Genomic DNA, 16399 nt, shown 5'->3' on the forward strand with positions numbered 1-16399 from the left:
GAATGAGCACCATTACCTATAACATTACTTAATCATGTCCGACATACAAAGGTTCTACTTTGTAACAGCATTATAAAATACCCCCAGTGCTTCAGATACCAACCGACATATAGAGGTTACGAACCTTTTTCTTGCTTCATCCCTGCTCTCCTTGCCCACTACTTGGGGTCCCATCGGCCTTTGCGGCCTTTGCAGTGCCTGCTGTTTCCAGTCCTTGTAGCTGTGGCCGGGTTCCTCAGAAAGCCAGCGTTTGGCCTGGGTACGAATCTCGCCAATACCTTTAATGGTGCCAAGGCTATCCCAGTCTTTACCCTACAAAAATGAGAAGAGTGTCTAAAAATGATAGTAACGGAGCAATTTGTGCCATACCAAACTAAGGACCCTTGTACCAAGTAGATCACACCAAAACAGTCGCCGCAAAAGAAAAGAGGACCTTCAGACAAGGAAGTGTGTGGTTTGTAGGGTGTGAATACAATACATCACTTTGTTCTTCTTGCTGGTAGGAGCACGAGGCTTGACAAGGCGAAGAAGGATCTCCAGGTGAGGTAAGATGTGTGTTTGAAGGGTAAGGGTACGATATCTTACATTGTTCTGCTTGCTGGTGAGTGCCAGGGGTTTGACAAGGCGCAGCAGGACCTTCAGCCAAGGTAGGGTGTGTGTTTGTAGGGTGTGTGTTTGTAGGGTGTGGATACAATACATTGCCTAGGCTGGTGGGTGCAGGGGGCGTGACAAGCCGAAGGAGGACCTTCAGGCAAGGTAGGGTGTGTGTTTGTAGGGTGTGGATACAATACATTGCCTAGTTCATAAGGCTGGTGGGTGCAGGGGGCTTGACAAGCCGAAGAAGGATCTTCCGGTAAGGTAGGGTGTGGGTTTGTGGGGTGTGGGTGCGATACATTAAACATTACTTTGTTCTTCTTGCTGGTAGGGGCAGGGGGCTTGACAAGGCGAAGGAGGATCTTCAGGCAAGGTAGGGTGATGCTTTCCATCACTAGCGGACTGTGCGCCTCAACCGACATCATGAATACCCGCATGACTGAAACAAAATAACAAAGCAAAGAACGCATGATCAGAACCAATCATCGTGTCATCGTCAAAGAAATACTACATTTAGCCATAACCCCAAACACAAACACTCTTGAACTATACAATGCGCTACCATCTAGAACAAAGGCCTGCAAAATGAACCGCTGGCTTACCGCAACGCAAACGCTGCTCCCAACATTGGTCCTCCATCTCTATAGTGTTGCTAAGCAACAGCATCTCTCGGCCGATACCAGACACCTGAAAAACACAAAGCATGTTTTACATATATTCAACCATCAAAATCGAATCACTTCGATGTATAAAGTACCAACTCATTAGTTTGCAAAAGACAGAATGAACCACTTATGTCTCAAGAGAATGCTTAACGCATCATGGCGTTGAAACGAAGTCTTCAAACGATCTTAACCTTTTTAAGATATGGCTGTACTCGATTATCCATGCATTGCAGTGAGGGCAGCCTCAGCAAAAGTAATTCTCGAATTCTCATTAAGACGAAAGCACAAAAGCAAGGTAAAAGAAGAAAACGTAACCATTGCATCCTCGTCGAGTGGATAGAGTACCAAGTATAAGTTTCCAATAGGCAAAATGGATCATTTAATCTCATAATAAGAGAATGCTTACCAGATCATGACGTTGAAACGAAGATACCACGACTATATATAGCGGTAATATCGCAAGTTTTCTTACGGTCAATTACGTAAAAATTAGCGATGACTTTAAACGGAAAAAGTAAAAATATTTCAAAATAATAAAAGTAGTGTGTCTATTGGAAGTTTCTTTGAGAATGTGACTAATAATTTAGAGCGGATTGCCTGCTTATTAGCGCAGATTCTCTCGTCGGTTGAGGCCTACGTCGGCCCGACGTAGACCTCAACCGGTGCGTTTGCCGCCTTAAAGCATGCCCTTAGTGTACAAGTAATTCTCACCATTGCGGGGTTGGAGCGTTGCCCTGCCAACGCATCTGTCACTCTCTGCTCAAGGATGTGGTCTAGTTTCTCAGTAGCGCCCACGTTATTCTTGGTCAGCAGGCATAGCAAGTGCCTAACGTCACCACGCATCTGGGCTGTGCCTTGATGGAGGTTGAAGTCAACAAGTTCTTGAATGAGGCCCTGTTTGGATACGAATTGTCAAAATGAGTCGTTACATTACGACGCGCGCTCGCGTAGGCATTTTCACCGATTTCGAACGACTTTAAACCTTCACATTCATCGATGGGAATATTCTATCATTTGAAAAAAAAATCTACAGCATCTTATAATACTTTGTTGAAGAGCCTTTCTTATGAAGTTTTAAATAAAATATGTGCAAATGGGAGAAATTGTTTTACTAAAGGGGGTGGGGGGGGTATCGGAGAGGGTTGCTAAAATTGGAGGGGTTTATTTAATATACACACCTCCTCCACAAGCCTCTCCCTTGTGGCTGGGATCATGGCGAGTGCTCGGAGCAGGGTGACGCAGTGTTCAGTAGCGGCAGCAGCACATCCATAACAGGTTCCCGGCACCACCTTACCACTCTGCAGCATGGACAAGCTGCGGGGAAGGGCGTGGTTCAGCATGGAAGGGTGAGAGGTCCTGTCGCGGGTTGAACCCTGGGAGCTGTCAATGGTACCCTCTCGAATGCGGCAGTCATACTCTAGGAGTTCTTTGCGAGAGGCTAGCACTTTCTGTACGAATGGAAAATCTGACATGAGTGCTGTCATTAGGAGTAGGGTCTATGCCAGTCACCATTTTGTCATCCTAGCAAAATACCAAGTGTGAGGAAGCATCAATTTTCATCGGCTTAATAGGAAGGTTATTGCGATATTTTTGGGCGAAATTGGTAAATAATTTCTTCCAGTTTTTAATAAAAACAATAACAAAATGTGGCTTTAAAGAAGCAAGGAAACAAACAAAAATTCCATCTAAATTCAACATAAAAACTATTTACGAATTGAATTGCTCCAAGCTCTGTTCATATTTTTTGCAAGGAAACAAACAAAAATTCCATCTAAATTCATCATAAGAACTATTTATGAATTGAATTGCTCCAAGCTCTGGTCATTCTTCGACATTTTTATTCCTACCGAATGATTCCTGGAATTAAGCGCCAAACACGAACGGATTTTTTTGGTCTAGTTATCGTCCTACAAAGTATCCATTTCTACCGGCTAACGTGAACAAGCAACTGGGATACTTTCGATAAAAAAAAAAATCAAAAAAGTATCAGACATCAGTCGTGGATAGCTATCTCAAAGTTTTCTTGCAAAAAGACCGTTTTATTTTCAAATGTAAATACAAAAATGAGTGGTAGACGACAATTTTTAGCAAACAAACCAAACGATTACACCGAGCTAAGTGAAGAATCCTCGTCTGTTGTAAGCGGTATTCGTACCTGCGTGATCTTGCTCAGATCGTCGAAGTTTGTCTTGCACTCCACACAGTAGCGGTGAGCCAGCGCCTGGATGGACTTGTTGACAGTGGATGATGATGTGGTTCCCGTTTGGACAGCAGAGGCGTACGTCGCGGCCGGTACCCCAGCTACACTACTACCCTCAGACTAAGGAAGTGAATTAATGGTTAGCATATACCAGCAACAACTCTACCATCAGACTAAGGTAGTGAATTAATGGTTAGCATATACCAGCAACACCTCTACCCTCAGACTAAGGTAGCGAATTAATGGTTAGCATATACCAGCGACACTACTAACCCACAGACTAAGGAAGTGAATTAATGATTAGCATATACCAGCAACACCTCTACCCTCAGGCGAAGGAAGTGAATTAATGGTTAGCATATACCAGCAACACCTCTACCCTCAGACTAAGGTAGTGAATTAATGGTTAGCATATACCAGCAACACCTCTACCCTCAGACTAAGGTAGTGAATTAAAGGTTAGCATATACCAGCAACACCTCTACCCTCAGACTAAGGTAGTGAATTAATGGTTAGCATAATGTTATACCTGAAACACTACCTCGATCAGACATATACCAGCGACACTACTAACCCACAGACTAAGGTAGTGGAATAAGGATTAGCATATACCAGCTACACTACTACCCTCAGACTAAGGAAGTGAAATAATGGTTAGCATATACCAGCAACACCTCTACCCTCAGACTAAGGTAGTGAATTAATGGTTAGCATAATGTTATACCTGAAACACTACCTCGATCAGACATATACCAGCGACACTACTAACCCACAGACTAAGGTAGTGGAATAAGGATTAGCATATACCAGCTACACTACTACCCTCAGACTAAGGTAGTGAATTAATGGTTAGCATGTACCAGCAACACCTCTACCCTCAGACTAAGGTAGTGGAATAAGGATTAGCATATACCAGCGACACTACTAACCCACAGACTAAGGTAGTGGAATAAGGATTAGCATATACCAGCAACACCTCTACCCTCAGACTAAGGTAGTGAATTAAAGGTTAGCATATACCAGCAACACCTCTACCCTCAGACTAAGGTAGTGAATTAAAGGTTAGCATATACCAGCAACACCTCTACCCTCAGACTAAGGTAGTGAATTAATGGTGAGCATATACCAGCAACACCTCTACCCTCAGACTAAGGTAGTGAATTAAAGGAAATACTACACTACACTCAGAATAAAGTAGTGAATTAAACTACCCTCTGAATTAGTTTGACTAGTGTGACTGTACCACTCACAAAGTAACAGCTGCTCTGATAGTAGCACTCACAAAGTAAAGTGGTTTTAACCGGTGAAACAAAGTGTAGTAGTCAAAGTGTAATAGTCAGGAAAACACAAAAGAGAACAATGGAATTATATCGCGATAAAGGGTAAAAGTGTATTTCACGGGTTAAAAAAATCACTCTAACAGCTGTGATAGTAGTACTGACAAAGTAACAGCTGTGATAGTAGCACCGTCAAAGTAACAGCTATGATAGTAGCACTGACAAAGTAACAGCTATGATAGTAGCACCGACAAAGTAACAGCTATGATAGTAGCACTGACAAAGTAACAGCTATGATAGTAGCACCGTCAAAGTAACAGCTATGATAGTAGCACTGACAAAGTAACAGCTATGATAGTAGCACTGACAAAGTAACAGCTATGATAGTAGCACTGTCAAAGTAACAGCTATGATAGTACCACCGACAAAGTAACAGCTATGATAGTAGCATCGACAAAGTAACAGCTATGATAGTAGCACCGACAAAGTAACAGCTCTGATAGTACCACCGACAAAGTAACAGCTATGATAGTACCACCGACAAAGTAACAGCTATGATAGTAGCACTGACAAAGTAACAGCTATGATAGTAGCACTGACAAAGTAACAGCTATGATAGTAGCACTAACAAAGTAACAGCTATGATAGTAGCACCGACAAAGTAACAGCTGTGATAGTAGCACTGTCAAAGTAACAGCTCTGATAGTAGCACCGTCAAAGTAACAGCTATGATAGTAGCACTAACAAAGTAACAGCTATGATAGTAGCACCGACAAAGTAACAGCTATGATAGTAGCACCGTCAAAGTAACAGCTATGATAGTAGCACCGACAAAGTAACAGCTATGATAGTAGCACTGACAAAGTAACAGCTATGATATCAGCACCGTCAAAGTAACAGCTATGATAGTAGCACCGTCAAAGTAACAGCTATGATAGTAGCACCGAAAAAGTAACAGATATGATAGTAGCACCGACAAAGTAACAGCTATGATAGTAGCACCGACAAAGTAACAGCTATGATAGTAGCACCGACAAAGTAACAGCTATGATAGTAGCACTGACAAAGTAACAGCTATGATATCAGCACCGTCAAAGTAACAGCTATGATAGTAGCACTGTCAAAGTAAAAGCTCTGATAGTAGCACCGACAAAGTAACAGCTCTGATAGTAGCACTGACAAAGTAACAGCTCTGATAGTAGCACTGACAAAGTAACAGCTATGATAGTAGCACTGACAAAGTAAAAGCTATGATAGTAGCACTGTCAAAGTAAAAGCTCTGATAGTAGCACCGACAAAGTAACAGCTATGATAGTAGCACCGTCAAAGTAACAGCTATGATAGTAGCACCGACAAAGTAACAGCTATGATAGTAGCACCGTCAAAGTAACAGCTATGATAGTAGCACCGACAAAGTAACAGCTATGATAGTAGCACCGACAAAGTAACATCTCTGATAGTAGCACTGACAAAGTAACAGCTGTGATAGTACCACTGACAAAGTAACAGCTATGATAGTAGCACCGACAAAGTAACAGCTATGATAGTAGCACCGTCAAAGTAACAGCTGTGATAGTAGCACTGACAAAGTAACAGCTTGCATGTAGGGAGGGCTTTTTACCTCAGCGTCCCCGTGCTCCATTATGCGTGTTAGTAGCAGGTCCAGGGGCTGCCTGTGGGCCACGAGTTGGCGATACACGCGATCAGCGCGCTCCAACAGGGAGTTGATACTGGCTACAGCCTGGAAACAAAACACAGGAAATAATTGGTCAATACTCGCTATACTCGATATATATATATATGTGTGTGATATTATAGCGTGATATATATATATAGTGATGCAGGGGTAAATATCCCATAAGGCGAGGCTGAATATCCCGCAATGCAAGGGTGAATATCTCTTAAAGCAGCGTGAATGTATCGTTAGGCAAGGTAAATATCTTGTGAAGCATGGGTGAATATCCCGTAAATCGGGGTGAATATCCCGTAAAGCAGGTTGAATATCTCCTAAGGCATAGTGAATATCTCGTAAAGCATGGGTGAATATCTAGTAGGCTGGATGAATACCGCTCAAGGCGTTGAAAACCTCAATAACAAAAGTTTTGTACACAGACAGACAATGGGCCACCATCACCCACCTTTTTCCTGTCGTCCTCGTTGTCTATTGGGTCCACCGCACAGCAGGGACGAGCAGTCAGAGTGTAGTCAAACTTGGCATACTTGCAAAAGCCACAGGCATTACACAAGAACGGGTCACGCTCGTCATAATTGATAGATCTGGAGAAGACACAATGGGTCACTCAATTAGCGGGTCACGCTCGTCATAGAGTGCATATATGAGACAAACTTTAACAGCGTTTTGACTAGAGAACGGCCGTTACACATGCCAAAAAATGCAATTCATACAACTTGTCACACAATATGGGACGCACGATATAAGACAAACAGCGCTAATAACATATTGGAAGTTACATACTGCAGCCCAACGCTATTCACACAATGCAACCAAAGGTATCTTTGGCCCTTGTGCTTGTCTCTTCTATAGCAACAATGACATTTGCTGCCCTTTTCTCTTTTAAACCAAACATGTAACGTTATATGTTTCATGATTCCTATGGAGGCAAGGGAGACTGAAGGAGTGGTGGCTCATTTAGATTTTTTGGGTTTAGAGGGGAGGAGAGGTTAAAGAGAATGGAGACGTAAAAAAAACCTTTGTAGCCATGAAAAAAGGAGGGAAGAGTGGCTGAGGAGGAATAGACTTGTGGAAATTTCAAGAGCGTTTCAATTACCGGCACTTGTGGCACTGGTAGACGTTCTCGCCGCAGTTACTGCACACACCAGGGTTAGCGGGCACAGACGCGCTGCACCGAGGACATTGAAGAGTCTCTGAGGATGCCTAGAATAATGCAACAAGAAAAAGATCACATCATACTGCAGGGTAAAAAAGGTGAATGACCAAAAAAAATGACAGTATTTTTAAACTAACCTGGAAGTTCTCATAGAAGTCAGCGTACTCGATCATTAAGTTACAAGCGATGATTGGAAGAGGAAAGTCAACCTGAATAAGAAACAGACCCAGATTAAGAAAGCAGCGAGAGTTAGGGTGGAAGATCCTGAACATCAATATATCTGCCTCGTAACAGGTAATCTAGTGGCTTGTTAGAGATGCCCCTTCCCCCCTGAACAACTACCTTGAAATGTAGTGATAAGTGAGGGAAAAATTTGCAGTTAACGTTTCCAACAAGAAACCGCCCACAACACTCCACTTAGTATGAAGCATTTTCAAATTCATGACAAGCCCTGGGAAATATATTTACAGTGCCTGTACACAGTCGCACGTGAAGTGCAAAACAACACACCAATCTGGCAATTGCGCTACAACACAAAGGGCTTAGAGCAATGCTTGCTAACCTTGAGTTCTGTCTGCCCTGGGGTCAGGTGACATTTCTTTGCTTTGTGCCAAAGCGGTCTCCTGAACAAATAAAAATGGATAAAGCAATCATCATGCTTCGGCCATATTATCACGGACTTGGCAAACATATTATACCAATAACTTACAAAAGGCTGTGCTAATTTGTACTTTTTACTACATCCTGTATACAAGTGTCTCGGACAGTAATAAAGGGGCTGTGAAATAAAGGACTCCAGGGATGTTTGTATCCTGGTTGAAATTCTAATATTGCCGTAGGTGTACAGCATATGTCTTAAAAAAGCGATAAGTGCTAAAACAAAGAATAAGACTATACCAGCAGCGAATTAAAGAGACAAAACCGCTAAAATAGTATTCGAAGGCAGCAAATATTTTTTAGTATAAACGCTGATTTAAAGTTGTCCTCGCTAAGTCTATGTGCAGTCAAAGAGATCCGTGAACTCACTTGTTTTTCAGCTCTACCACAGACTGGACAGTACGGTTGTTGTAGTACAAGTTGATGGTACGAACCTGGTGAAAACAAGTATTAACAACCAATTTCTTAACTTTGTATTTTTTATTTGTCTTATTGAAGTTAACATGAGAGAACTACATAGTCTTCAAACAAGCAAAGAAACAAGTAAACAGAGAATCGACCCATACTGGCCCGTATGTCCTTGATGTTCTTAGTTCTTTTTATCTTCTTTTTTTAGTGTACTAGTGGAAGACATGTTAGCTTATAATTGTTCTAGATCCTCACAATTTTCTGGTTTTAGTAAATGGCATTGAACGCTTACATAATGTTATAGTTCCTTACAATTTTTTGTCTCTTTCAGTCTATTACTAGGATACATGTGGCTTATGTACAGTTCTAGTTCCTTCTCCTTGCCAGTTTCTGTCTCTAAAGTAGTAGGAGACATTGTCAACTTATGTGATGCTGATGCTGATTATGTGAGTTTTTACCATTTTCTGTCTCTTTGAGTCTATAATTAGGAGATATGTAATGTTCTAGTCCCTTACCATTTTCTGTCTCTTTGAGTCTATAATTAGGAGACATGTAATGTTCTAGTCCCTTACCATTTTCTGTCTCTTTGAGTCTATAATTAGGAGACATGTAATGTTCTAGTCCCTTACCATTTTCTGTCTCTTTGAGTCTATAATTAGGAGACATGTAATGTTCTAGTCCCTTACCATTTTCTGTCTCTTTGAGTCTATAATTAGGAGATATGTAATGTTCTAGTTCCTTACCATTTTCTGTCTCTTTCAGTCTATAATTAGGAGACATGTAATGTTCTAGTTCCTTACCATTTTCTGTCTTTTGAGGTCTGCCACTCGCAGTGTTATGCGTGAGATGGTGTGATTTCCAGTGAGTTTTACGAGTTGGGAGGTGGTGGTGAACCGGGAATCTGCCTTGATGGACGACAGCTTCAGGCTCTGTAACAAATGGTTACAAAACGTATGTTAGATTATTGTCATTTTATGTAATGTATAAAGTACTAACTAAATTACAGGAAAATTTGGAAGATAATTATCAACAATACTTAAAAAGGAAACAAAGGGGGGAAACCCATTCACTTGTTCAATGGTTCTATCAAGCTAACAACTCTTCAAGTCTCTTTGAACATTATCAGTAAATGTATGAAGGATCGGTTAATCTGTTAAAGCTTTTGCAGTATTTTCAGGTATAAAACTAATTTGTCTTCCAATATCAAGTAAAAAAATAACATAGGTGTGGTTGATAAGGGCTGTTTCAAAATAATTCCTTGCAAAGGGAAACTAATGCGGCCATATTCACTGCCTCAATGTATTAATAAATATGATCACTAACCTGGAATGCGACCTCAGGGTTGTTGCATACTAGACATGGATCACTCTCCAGGTAGTAGCCATCAAACTCGACAAAGCCAGACAACATCCTGATCAACAACAAGAACAAGGTTAACTGAATTGAGCCCTGATAATCAGAACATTGAATCAATATTAATGAGGATGGTCGTATCGAGGAGGGGGTATCCCGAAGTAATTGGAACCATTTTCAGATTTGAACACGTTGTAGCTATGATGGTTGTCAAATATTGTATTAGTGTGGAGTGGGGTGGGAGATAACAGTATTCTGTGTTGAATGAGGTGAGGGATAGTGTTTGTACCTGTACACGTTGGAGTTCGGGTGGTTGCCAAGGATGGTATTCTGAGTCTTCAGTAGTTGCACAGCCTTTTCGCAGTATGAGTTGAACTAGAAGAGGAACAAAGCAGTTTAAGTCAGATAGGGCATATGTGATACGAAGTTAAGTTTAAAATCTCCGATTATGAGCAATAAAATGCTCTATAACAGACTTGTCTTTATTTAGGCTATCACAAATGAGAATGCAGAGCACACGTTTTTTTTTTCGTGATTTGAACCACAAATCTGCCACGGTACATGCCAAGCGTCAGGCATTTTAGCTGGTATGGCCTAATGTAATACTATTACTGTGAAAAAATATTGTGACACTTTTTGTGGCGCAATATAGTACAGTCGTTCAGGTCAGCTCTTCTTTCAAACTGGCATCCAACCTCAAATGTGTTCCCAAGGGGCTTTTCCTTTGGTGGGTAAAGCAATTAGAGGTAAGCAGAAAAGAGAGAGAGAGAGTTAAAGAGAGTTAAATTTACGGCATATCAAATATGACAAGACGTGTTACAGACCTTGTCTGTCTTTGCAGCACTCTTGATGGTAAAGTAACCGAGAAGATCTACAAACTGGGCCGCCCTGCGCCCATAGCCAGGCAACTCTGGCCAGATCTTCCACATCATATCTGACAGCTTGTCTTGCTGGCTTGGCGTGGAGTGCCTGGAAAAGATGTGCAAAAGATAAACAATTCCGGCTAGCTAAGTATCAAACTCATGATCAAGCAAACTTTTATGAGTTCAGCGCTTGAAATTTGTGTGATATTTTTATGGCCTCTAGATGCTAAGTTTGTCAGGTACTATTTACACATGTACTTAAGTTGCAGTATGTGTTACTTGCATAATTATCTTCCTTGCGCACTTATGTTATGTGTTATTTACATGTGTTCTCACGTTATATGTTTCTTCTTGTGCAATTATGTTTTGCACAAATACCATCGAAAATTTCATTCTAGCATCAAGGATACCGGCACTTGCGGTTTATTAAGGGGATGTAGTACTTCGAGGATTGCAAGATTTCCAAAACGAGACTTCATTCAAAATCAAGAGCGGAAAACCTCGTGCTTCAATCACCGGTTTCTCAACATTTATTATCTTCCTAATGATCAAACGAAATCTGTAAGTTAGACATTAGATATAATATTGATTTTTGTGAGTATTCCTGTGAATTAAGAAGGAATCCAAGAAAAATACATTTCATTAAAGTTATCCTTGTAGCGAGGGAATGCATTTTTGTGATGATCAAAGCAAGCAAACTAAAAGTGAGGAAATAAAGAGGGAGATATTACTGTATTTTTATGATGTTGTTATTATTAATATATGTTATATTATTATGTTGTTATTATACAAGCTGGTGTCGGGATTTGAATCAAACGCAGTATCACAGCCATTTTATCTCTCGTCGGTTTTTTCTTTCTAATTTGACTTCGCCGCTCAGACAAACAAAACAGTCAAACTATTCAGGGATTTAGCTTTCTGTGAGTATATTTGCCAATCTTATGGTAACTTAAGTTAGACTTGTTTTCTTCTTCCGAGTTATTTTACATGATCTCTTTTCATTCCTATCGAGTTGGCAAAACAACAACACGCAACACGCGGGGTAGTAGGACAAAATAAAAGGAGCAAATCCTCACGTGCAGTGGTGGGGTGGTGGTTACTAAAAATAGCCGGATTCGGACGCGACATGGCGCGCGGGTAATACCAAAGTGTCCCTCTCTTATCTTATGCTCTCTTGGTCACTAACATTTGTACTATGTTATGTGTCACTCATGTGTACTTATGTGTTGTGTTACACATGTATTTATGATCTGTATTACACATGTATTTATGTTATGTGTTACGCGTGTTCTTTTTTCATGCTTATGCTATGTGTCCTTTCCACGACCTTGGGGTTTTAGGATTCTAATGCACCCAACCATGGTACACACATTTCTAAATAAAACTAGAGGCAGCAAACAGGTGATAAAAGGAGATATGGCAAGACCTACATTTACCTGTTAACATCAATCAGTGATTAGTCCTGGTTCGTTTGATGCCAAGGAACCCAGTCATTACTTACATGTGTACTTCTGCTATGTGTCACATGTGTACTTCTGCTGTGTGTCACATGTGTACTTCTGCTATGTGTCACATGTGTACTTCTGCTGTGTGTCACATGTGTACTTCTGCTGTGTGTCACATGTGTACTTCTGCTATGTGTCACATGTGTACTTCTGCTATGTGTCACATGTGTACTTCTGCTGTGTGTCACATGTGTACTTCTGCTATGTGTCACATGTGTACTTCTGCTATGTGTCACATGTGTACTTCTGCTGTGTGTCACATGTGTACTTCTGCTGTGTGTCACATGTGTACTTCTGCTATGTGTCACATGTGTACTTCTGCTGTGTGTCACATGTGTACTTCTGCTGTGTGTCACATATGTACTTCTGCTATGTGTCACATGTGTACTTCTGCTATGTGTCACATGTGTACTTATGCTATGTGTCACATGTGTACTTATGCTATGTGTCACATGTGTACTTCTGCTGTGTGTCACATGCATACTAATGTCACTTACTTGTGAATCTTGCACAGAAGCTCATGTGCCTGCCATCGCATGGCCGTAGAGTTGGACTCTAGCAGAAAGCTGCGCACAAATTGACACATGATCCCCATGTCCACAAACTCTTGCAGCTGTTGAACAAGTTTCGCTGCTGTCGCTACAAACAAAACACAGGCTCAGTTATGTTACATGAGAAAAAAATACATAGAAGGTCCATAAAACTGGAACCAATCAAATGATCTATCTCATGGCCAAACAACATAACTCTCTTAAGTTCATTTGGCCGCTACTGCTCTTGGCAATAATTCATAGCGTTTATTTTCAAGTTTTCTTGGATGATTTTTCTAGTGTCCATACCTTCGCATTTGGAATCTGTTTCACCTGAAATAAACAAAATAGAATCATAATCTTTATTGATTCTGTCAGGTAAAACTGAATTAGTCAGGTAAAACTAAATTTTCATCGCCGACACATTACGTGGACACGTTATTACGTGCAGGGGTTTCATTAGGCCCCGGCGGCCCGTCGGAAGCGCCAGCTATTTTCCACCGAGTGACAGCTATTTTTTTTTAAAAAAGTCGACTTAAGCTTTATTTAAACTAAAAAGATAAAATAACTTTCAACCCCTACTTATCAATCTCCATCGCCTACTCTGAAAGTTAATGAAAGCCCTCACGTGGACACGTTGTTACGTGGACACGTTATTACATTTATTGATTTATCATTATTTTTTTGGGGGGGGTTTCATACCTTTGTCTTTTTCAGTCTCTTTATCCTTGTCTTTGTCCTTGTCTTTGCGTGGCTTGGTGGGCGAGGAGCCAGCCACAACAGCCTTAGCCCCACAGATGGCATAAGACAGAAGCTGAAGAATCAGGGGAGCAACGCCTTCTTCAAACAGGTAACTAGCGCGCAACAGGAACGACAAGCCGCCTATGGAGGGATTTAAGGGACATAACGGTTTGAGTTTTTACCTTTGTTGTTTTAGGGAGGGAAGAGAAGACAGGAAAGAAAGCGAAGACAGTTGATCTGTGCAAGGGAGAATCAAGCAGAGGTTATTGATCCTTTTCTATCTCCGATTACTTCACTTGCACATATGTGTAAGCTCCTCTGTACGCCTCTGTTTGCAAGCTTGGAATTGATGTCACTTTATCTTTTTCTTTCTCTTTATTTTTTCAGCCGGTATAAACCACAGGCCCGTAGTCAGGATGTTGAGCGAGGGGGTTCCTTTACCCATAAAGCGGACCATTTTCTCTTAGGTAGCTCGTCCTTGCTCGTAGTGGTACTTAGTATTTCTTAATTAGAGCAGACCTTCCCCCAGAGTGGAGGGGATTTTCCGAACCCCCGAACCCCCACTAGCTACGGGGTTGAACCTAACAGTCTGGATTGACGCTTAATACCGTTATCATAGTTTCAAACAGTGCCATAAGAATGGCCTAGAAACGTGCAAAGTCTGTGAAGACACGTTTAAAGTCTTGGTAACTCACTCTTTTCTTGTATGCAGTAAGCTTGCCAATTGCTGATTCGGCTGGATGCCACCTCGGAACAGGCTTTGAGATGCTCGATCTGTTGAACAGAGTAAGACAAAGATGTAAGGAAACCATATTGCTTGAGATTGGATGCTTAGGGAAGGTCCTTTCTCTTGCCATTATTATTTACAGTGTCATTGATAACATTTACAAATGTTCAGAAATTCACTTAAACTTTCTTTTAAAGGGATAAAATACAGTACGTATAAGTATATGGAAATTCAGAGAAAGATGGATTGCCGCCATCAACAGAATCTACTTTAAAACCTTATGAATTTGTATTATGACTGACATAGGCCAAGTTAGTAAAATTCATCAATAAGCCATAGTCGAATGAGGCCAACAAAGCAGGTAAAAATAACAAGGTACACTAAGAAATCACGTGACTTTTCAGTGTAAAAAAATAAACACAGATATGGATGCGGCTGTCATGCCAGACAGCTACAAGTCTTTTTTTTTTTCAATAATAATAACCCTTTTCATAAATAGAGCCTGTCTGGTTGATTCATTGGATCAGTTGTTTTTTGCTGTGTTGTTATTTTTGCTGCTGCGAGTTTGTCATCCATTAATTAAGTCGGGTGATTTCCTATTGCAAGTCGTCTATTAACTGCCTAGTGTGATAAGCGAGTTTGTCACCCATTAATTAAGTCGGGTGATTTCCATTGCAAGTCGTCTATTGACTGCCTAACTTACCAGTGTGATAAGCGCATCATAGGACAACACAACAGGCAGGTTGTTGGCTTGGTCAGGGTCAAAGCCACCATCACAACTCAGATTCCTACAAGAAGCAAGGTCAACACATAACACCATAACCCTTGCCTAACTCTACCGATGATAGTGTAGTGCATGCAAAAGTTTAAGCAGATGGTATTTCGAATAGGCTATACCTGGAATATAGTACTAGCTGATACAATTCTTTCCTACACCTAGCATAGGGTATACTCCATGCCTAACTCCTCGCATTTAATAGTCTAGTGCATTTGAATATCTGATGGTATTCTATACCTGGTATATGGTACTAGATGATCCAATTCTTTTCTACACCTAGTATGGGGTATACTCCATGCCTAACTCCTCGCATGTGATAGTCTAGTGCATTTAAATATCTGATGGTATTCTATACCTGGTATAAGGTCTTAGATGATACAAGCCTTTCCTTTCTACACCTAGCATAAGGTATGCCCTAACCCAACTTTTCTGATGCTAGGACAGTCCATTTAGATCTCTGAGCTGATCAAATTCTATACCTGGTTTATGGTACCAGATGATACACGTCTTTTCTACACCTAGTATAGGGTATGTATGCCCTTACCTAACTCCTCGCATGTGATAGTCTAATGCATGCAGATCTCTGAGCTGGCGGTAGTTGTCTTTTGAGCCACAGAGGAACATCAGCAACTGCAAAAAGGAAACAGAAAATAAACGATTGGTGATTATCCCCAGAGGTCACCTTATTGAGTCTCTTACTAAGTAATACTAGTGTACTTATACTAAGTAATGCTAATGCACACTAGTGACATAACAACATAGGCGCACACACTCTTTTAAGCCCAACATAACGACATGGACATAATAACATCAAAGAAAAACACGTTTTTTTTCTCTTATGTCGTTTTGTTCATATCGTTGTGTTGGGCTTATGTCAAAATTTCAAAGCATTCACACTTTGAACATATGAACATAAGGGTGCATGCACCTTTGCCATTATGTCGTTATGTCCCTAGTGTGAACCAGGCTTAATTCACCACTGAGCTCCAGCTTTTTATAAAGGTCCTGGGCTGTGTCTACACATTAACCAGCACAAGCATCATCTACCAAAGCTGGATGTTTCCTTACCTTTCTCACTTGGCGCTTCACAAAGGGTGTTTGCTGAACCATCATGTACTGAAAAATGAGTCCATGTTAATATTTTTTACCACTGACAGTCAGTTACAAAAAAGAAAGAGACGCAAAACATCATGAACAAGCAGCCGCAACAATGGTGATAAAAACAACTAAGGCAGAAGAAACATCAGCAGCA

At 40.9% G+C, this 16399-nt stretch overlaps 1 protein-coding gene across 1 annotated transcript in view; it reads right to left on the minus strand.

Moving 5' to 3' along the window:
• LOC5515332 (E3 ubiquitin-protein ligase UBR4) overlaps positions 1-16399 on the minus strand; it is a 99576-nt gene that overhangs the window by 32329 nt on the left and 50848 nt on the right. Inside the window, exons 52-74 of the mRNA XM_048731809.1 lie at positions 16216-16263; positions 15692-15777; positions 15073-15157; positions 14338-14416; positions 13604-13783; positions 13211-13234; positions 12869-13010; positions 10828-10972; positions 10293-10378; positions 9974-10061; positions 9451-9579; positions 8612-8676; positions 8148-8208; positions 7723-7794; positions 7526-7632; positions 6875-7013; positions 6358-6477; positions 3415-3579; positions 2438-2707; positions 1971-2153; positions 1197-1281; positions 906-1033; positions 125-312 (exon numbers count right to left, since the gene is read on the minus strand). Of these exons, the coding sequence (XP_048587766.1) occupies positions 125-312; positions 906-1033; positions 1197-1281; positions 1971-2153; positions 2438-2707; positions 3415-3579; positions 6358-6477; positions 6875-7013; positions 7526-7632; positions 7723-7794; positions 8148-8208; positions 8612-8676; positions 9451-9579; positions 9974-10061; positions 10293-10378; positions 10828-10972; positions 12869-13010; positions 13211-13234; positions 13604-13783; positions 14338-14416; positions 15073-15157; positions 15692-15777; positions 16216-16263 (2675 nt within the window). The remainder of the gene's footprint in view (positions 1-124; positions 313-905; positions 1034-1196; positions 1282-1970; positions 2154-2437; positions 2708-3414; positions 3580-6357; positions 6478-6874; positions 7014-7525; positions 7633-7722; positions 7795-8147; positions 8209-8611; positions 8677-9450; positions 9580-9973; positions 10062-10292; positions 10379-10827; positions 10973-12868; positions 13011-13210; positions 13235-13603; positions 13784-14337; positions 14417-15072; positions 15158-15691; positions 15778-16215; positions 16264-16399) is intronic.

Source organism: Nematostella vectensis, chromosome 8 (genome assembly GCF_932526225.1).
Source record: "Nematostella vectensis chromosome 8, jaNemVect1.1, whole genome shotgun sequence".
Lineage (NCBI taxonomy): Eukaryota > Metazoa > Cnidaria > Anthozoa > Actiniaria > Edwardsiidae > Nematostella > Nematostella vectensis.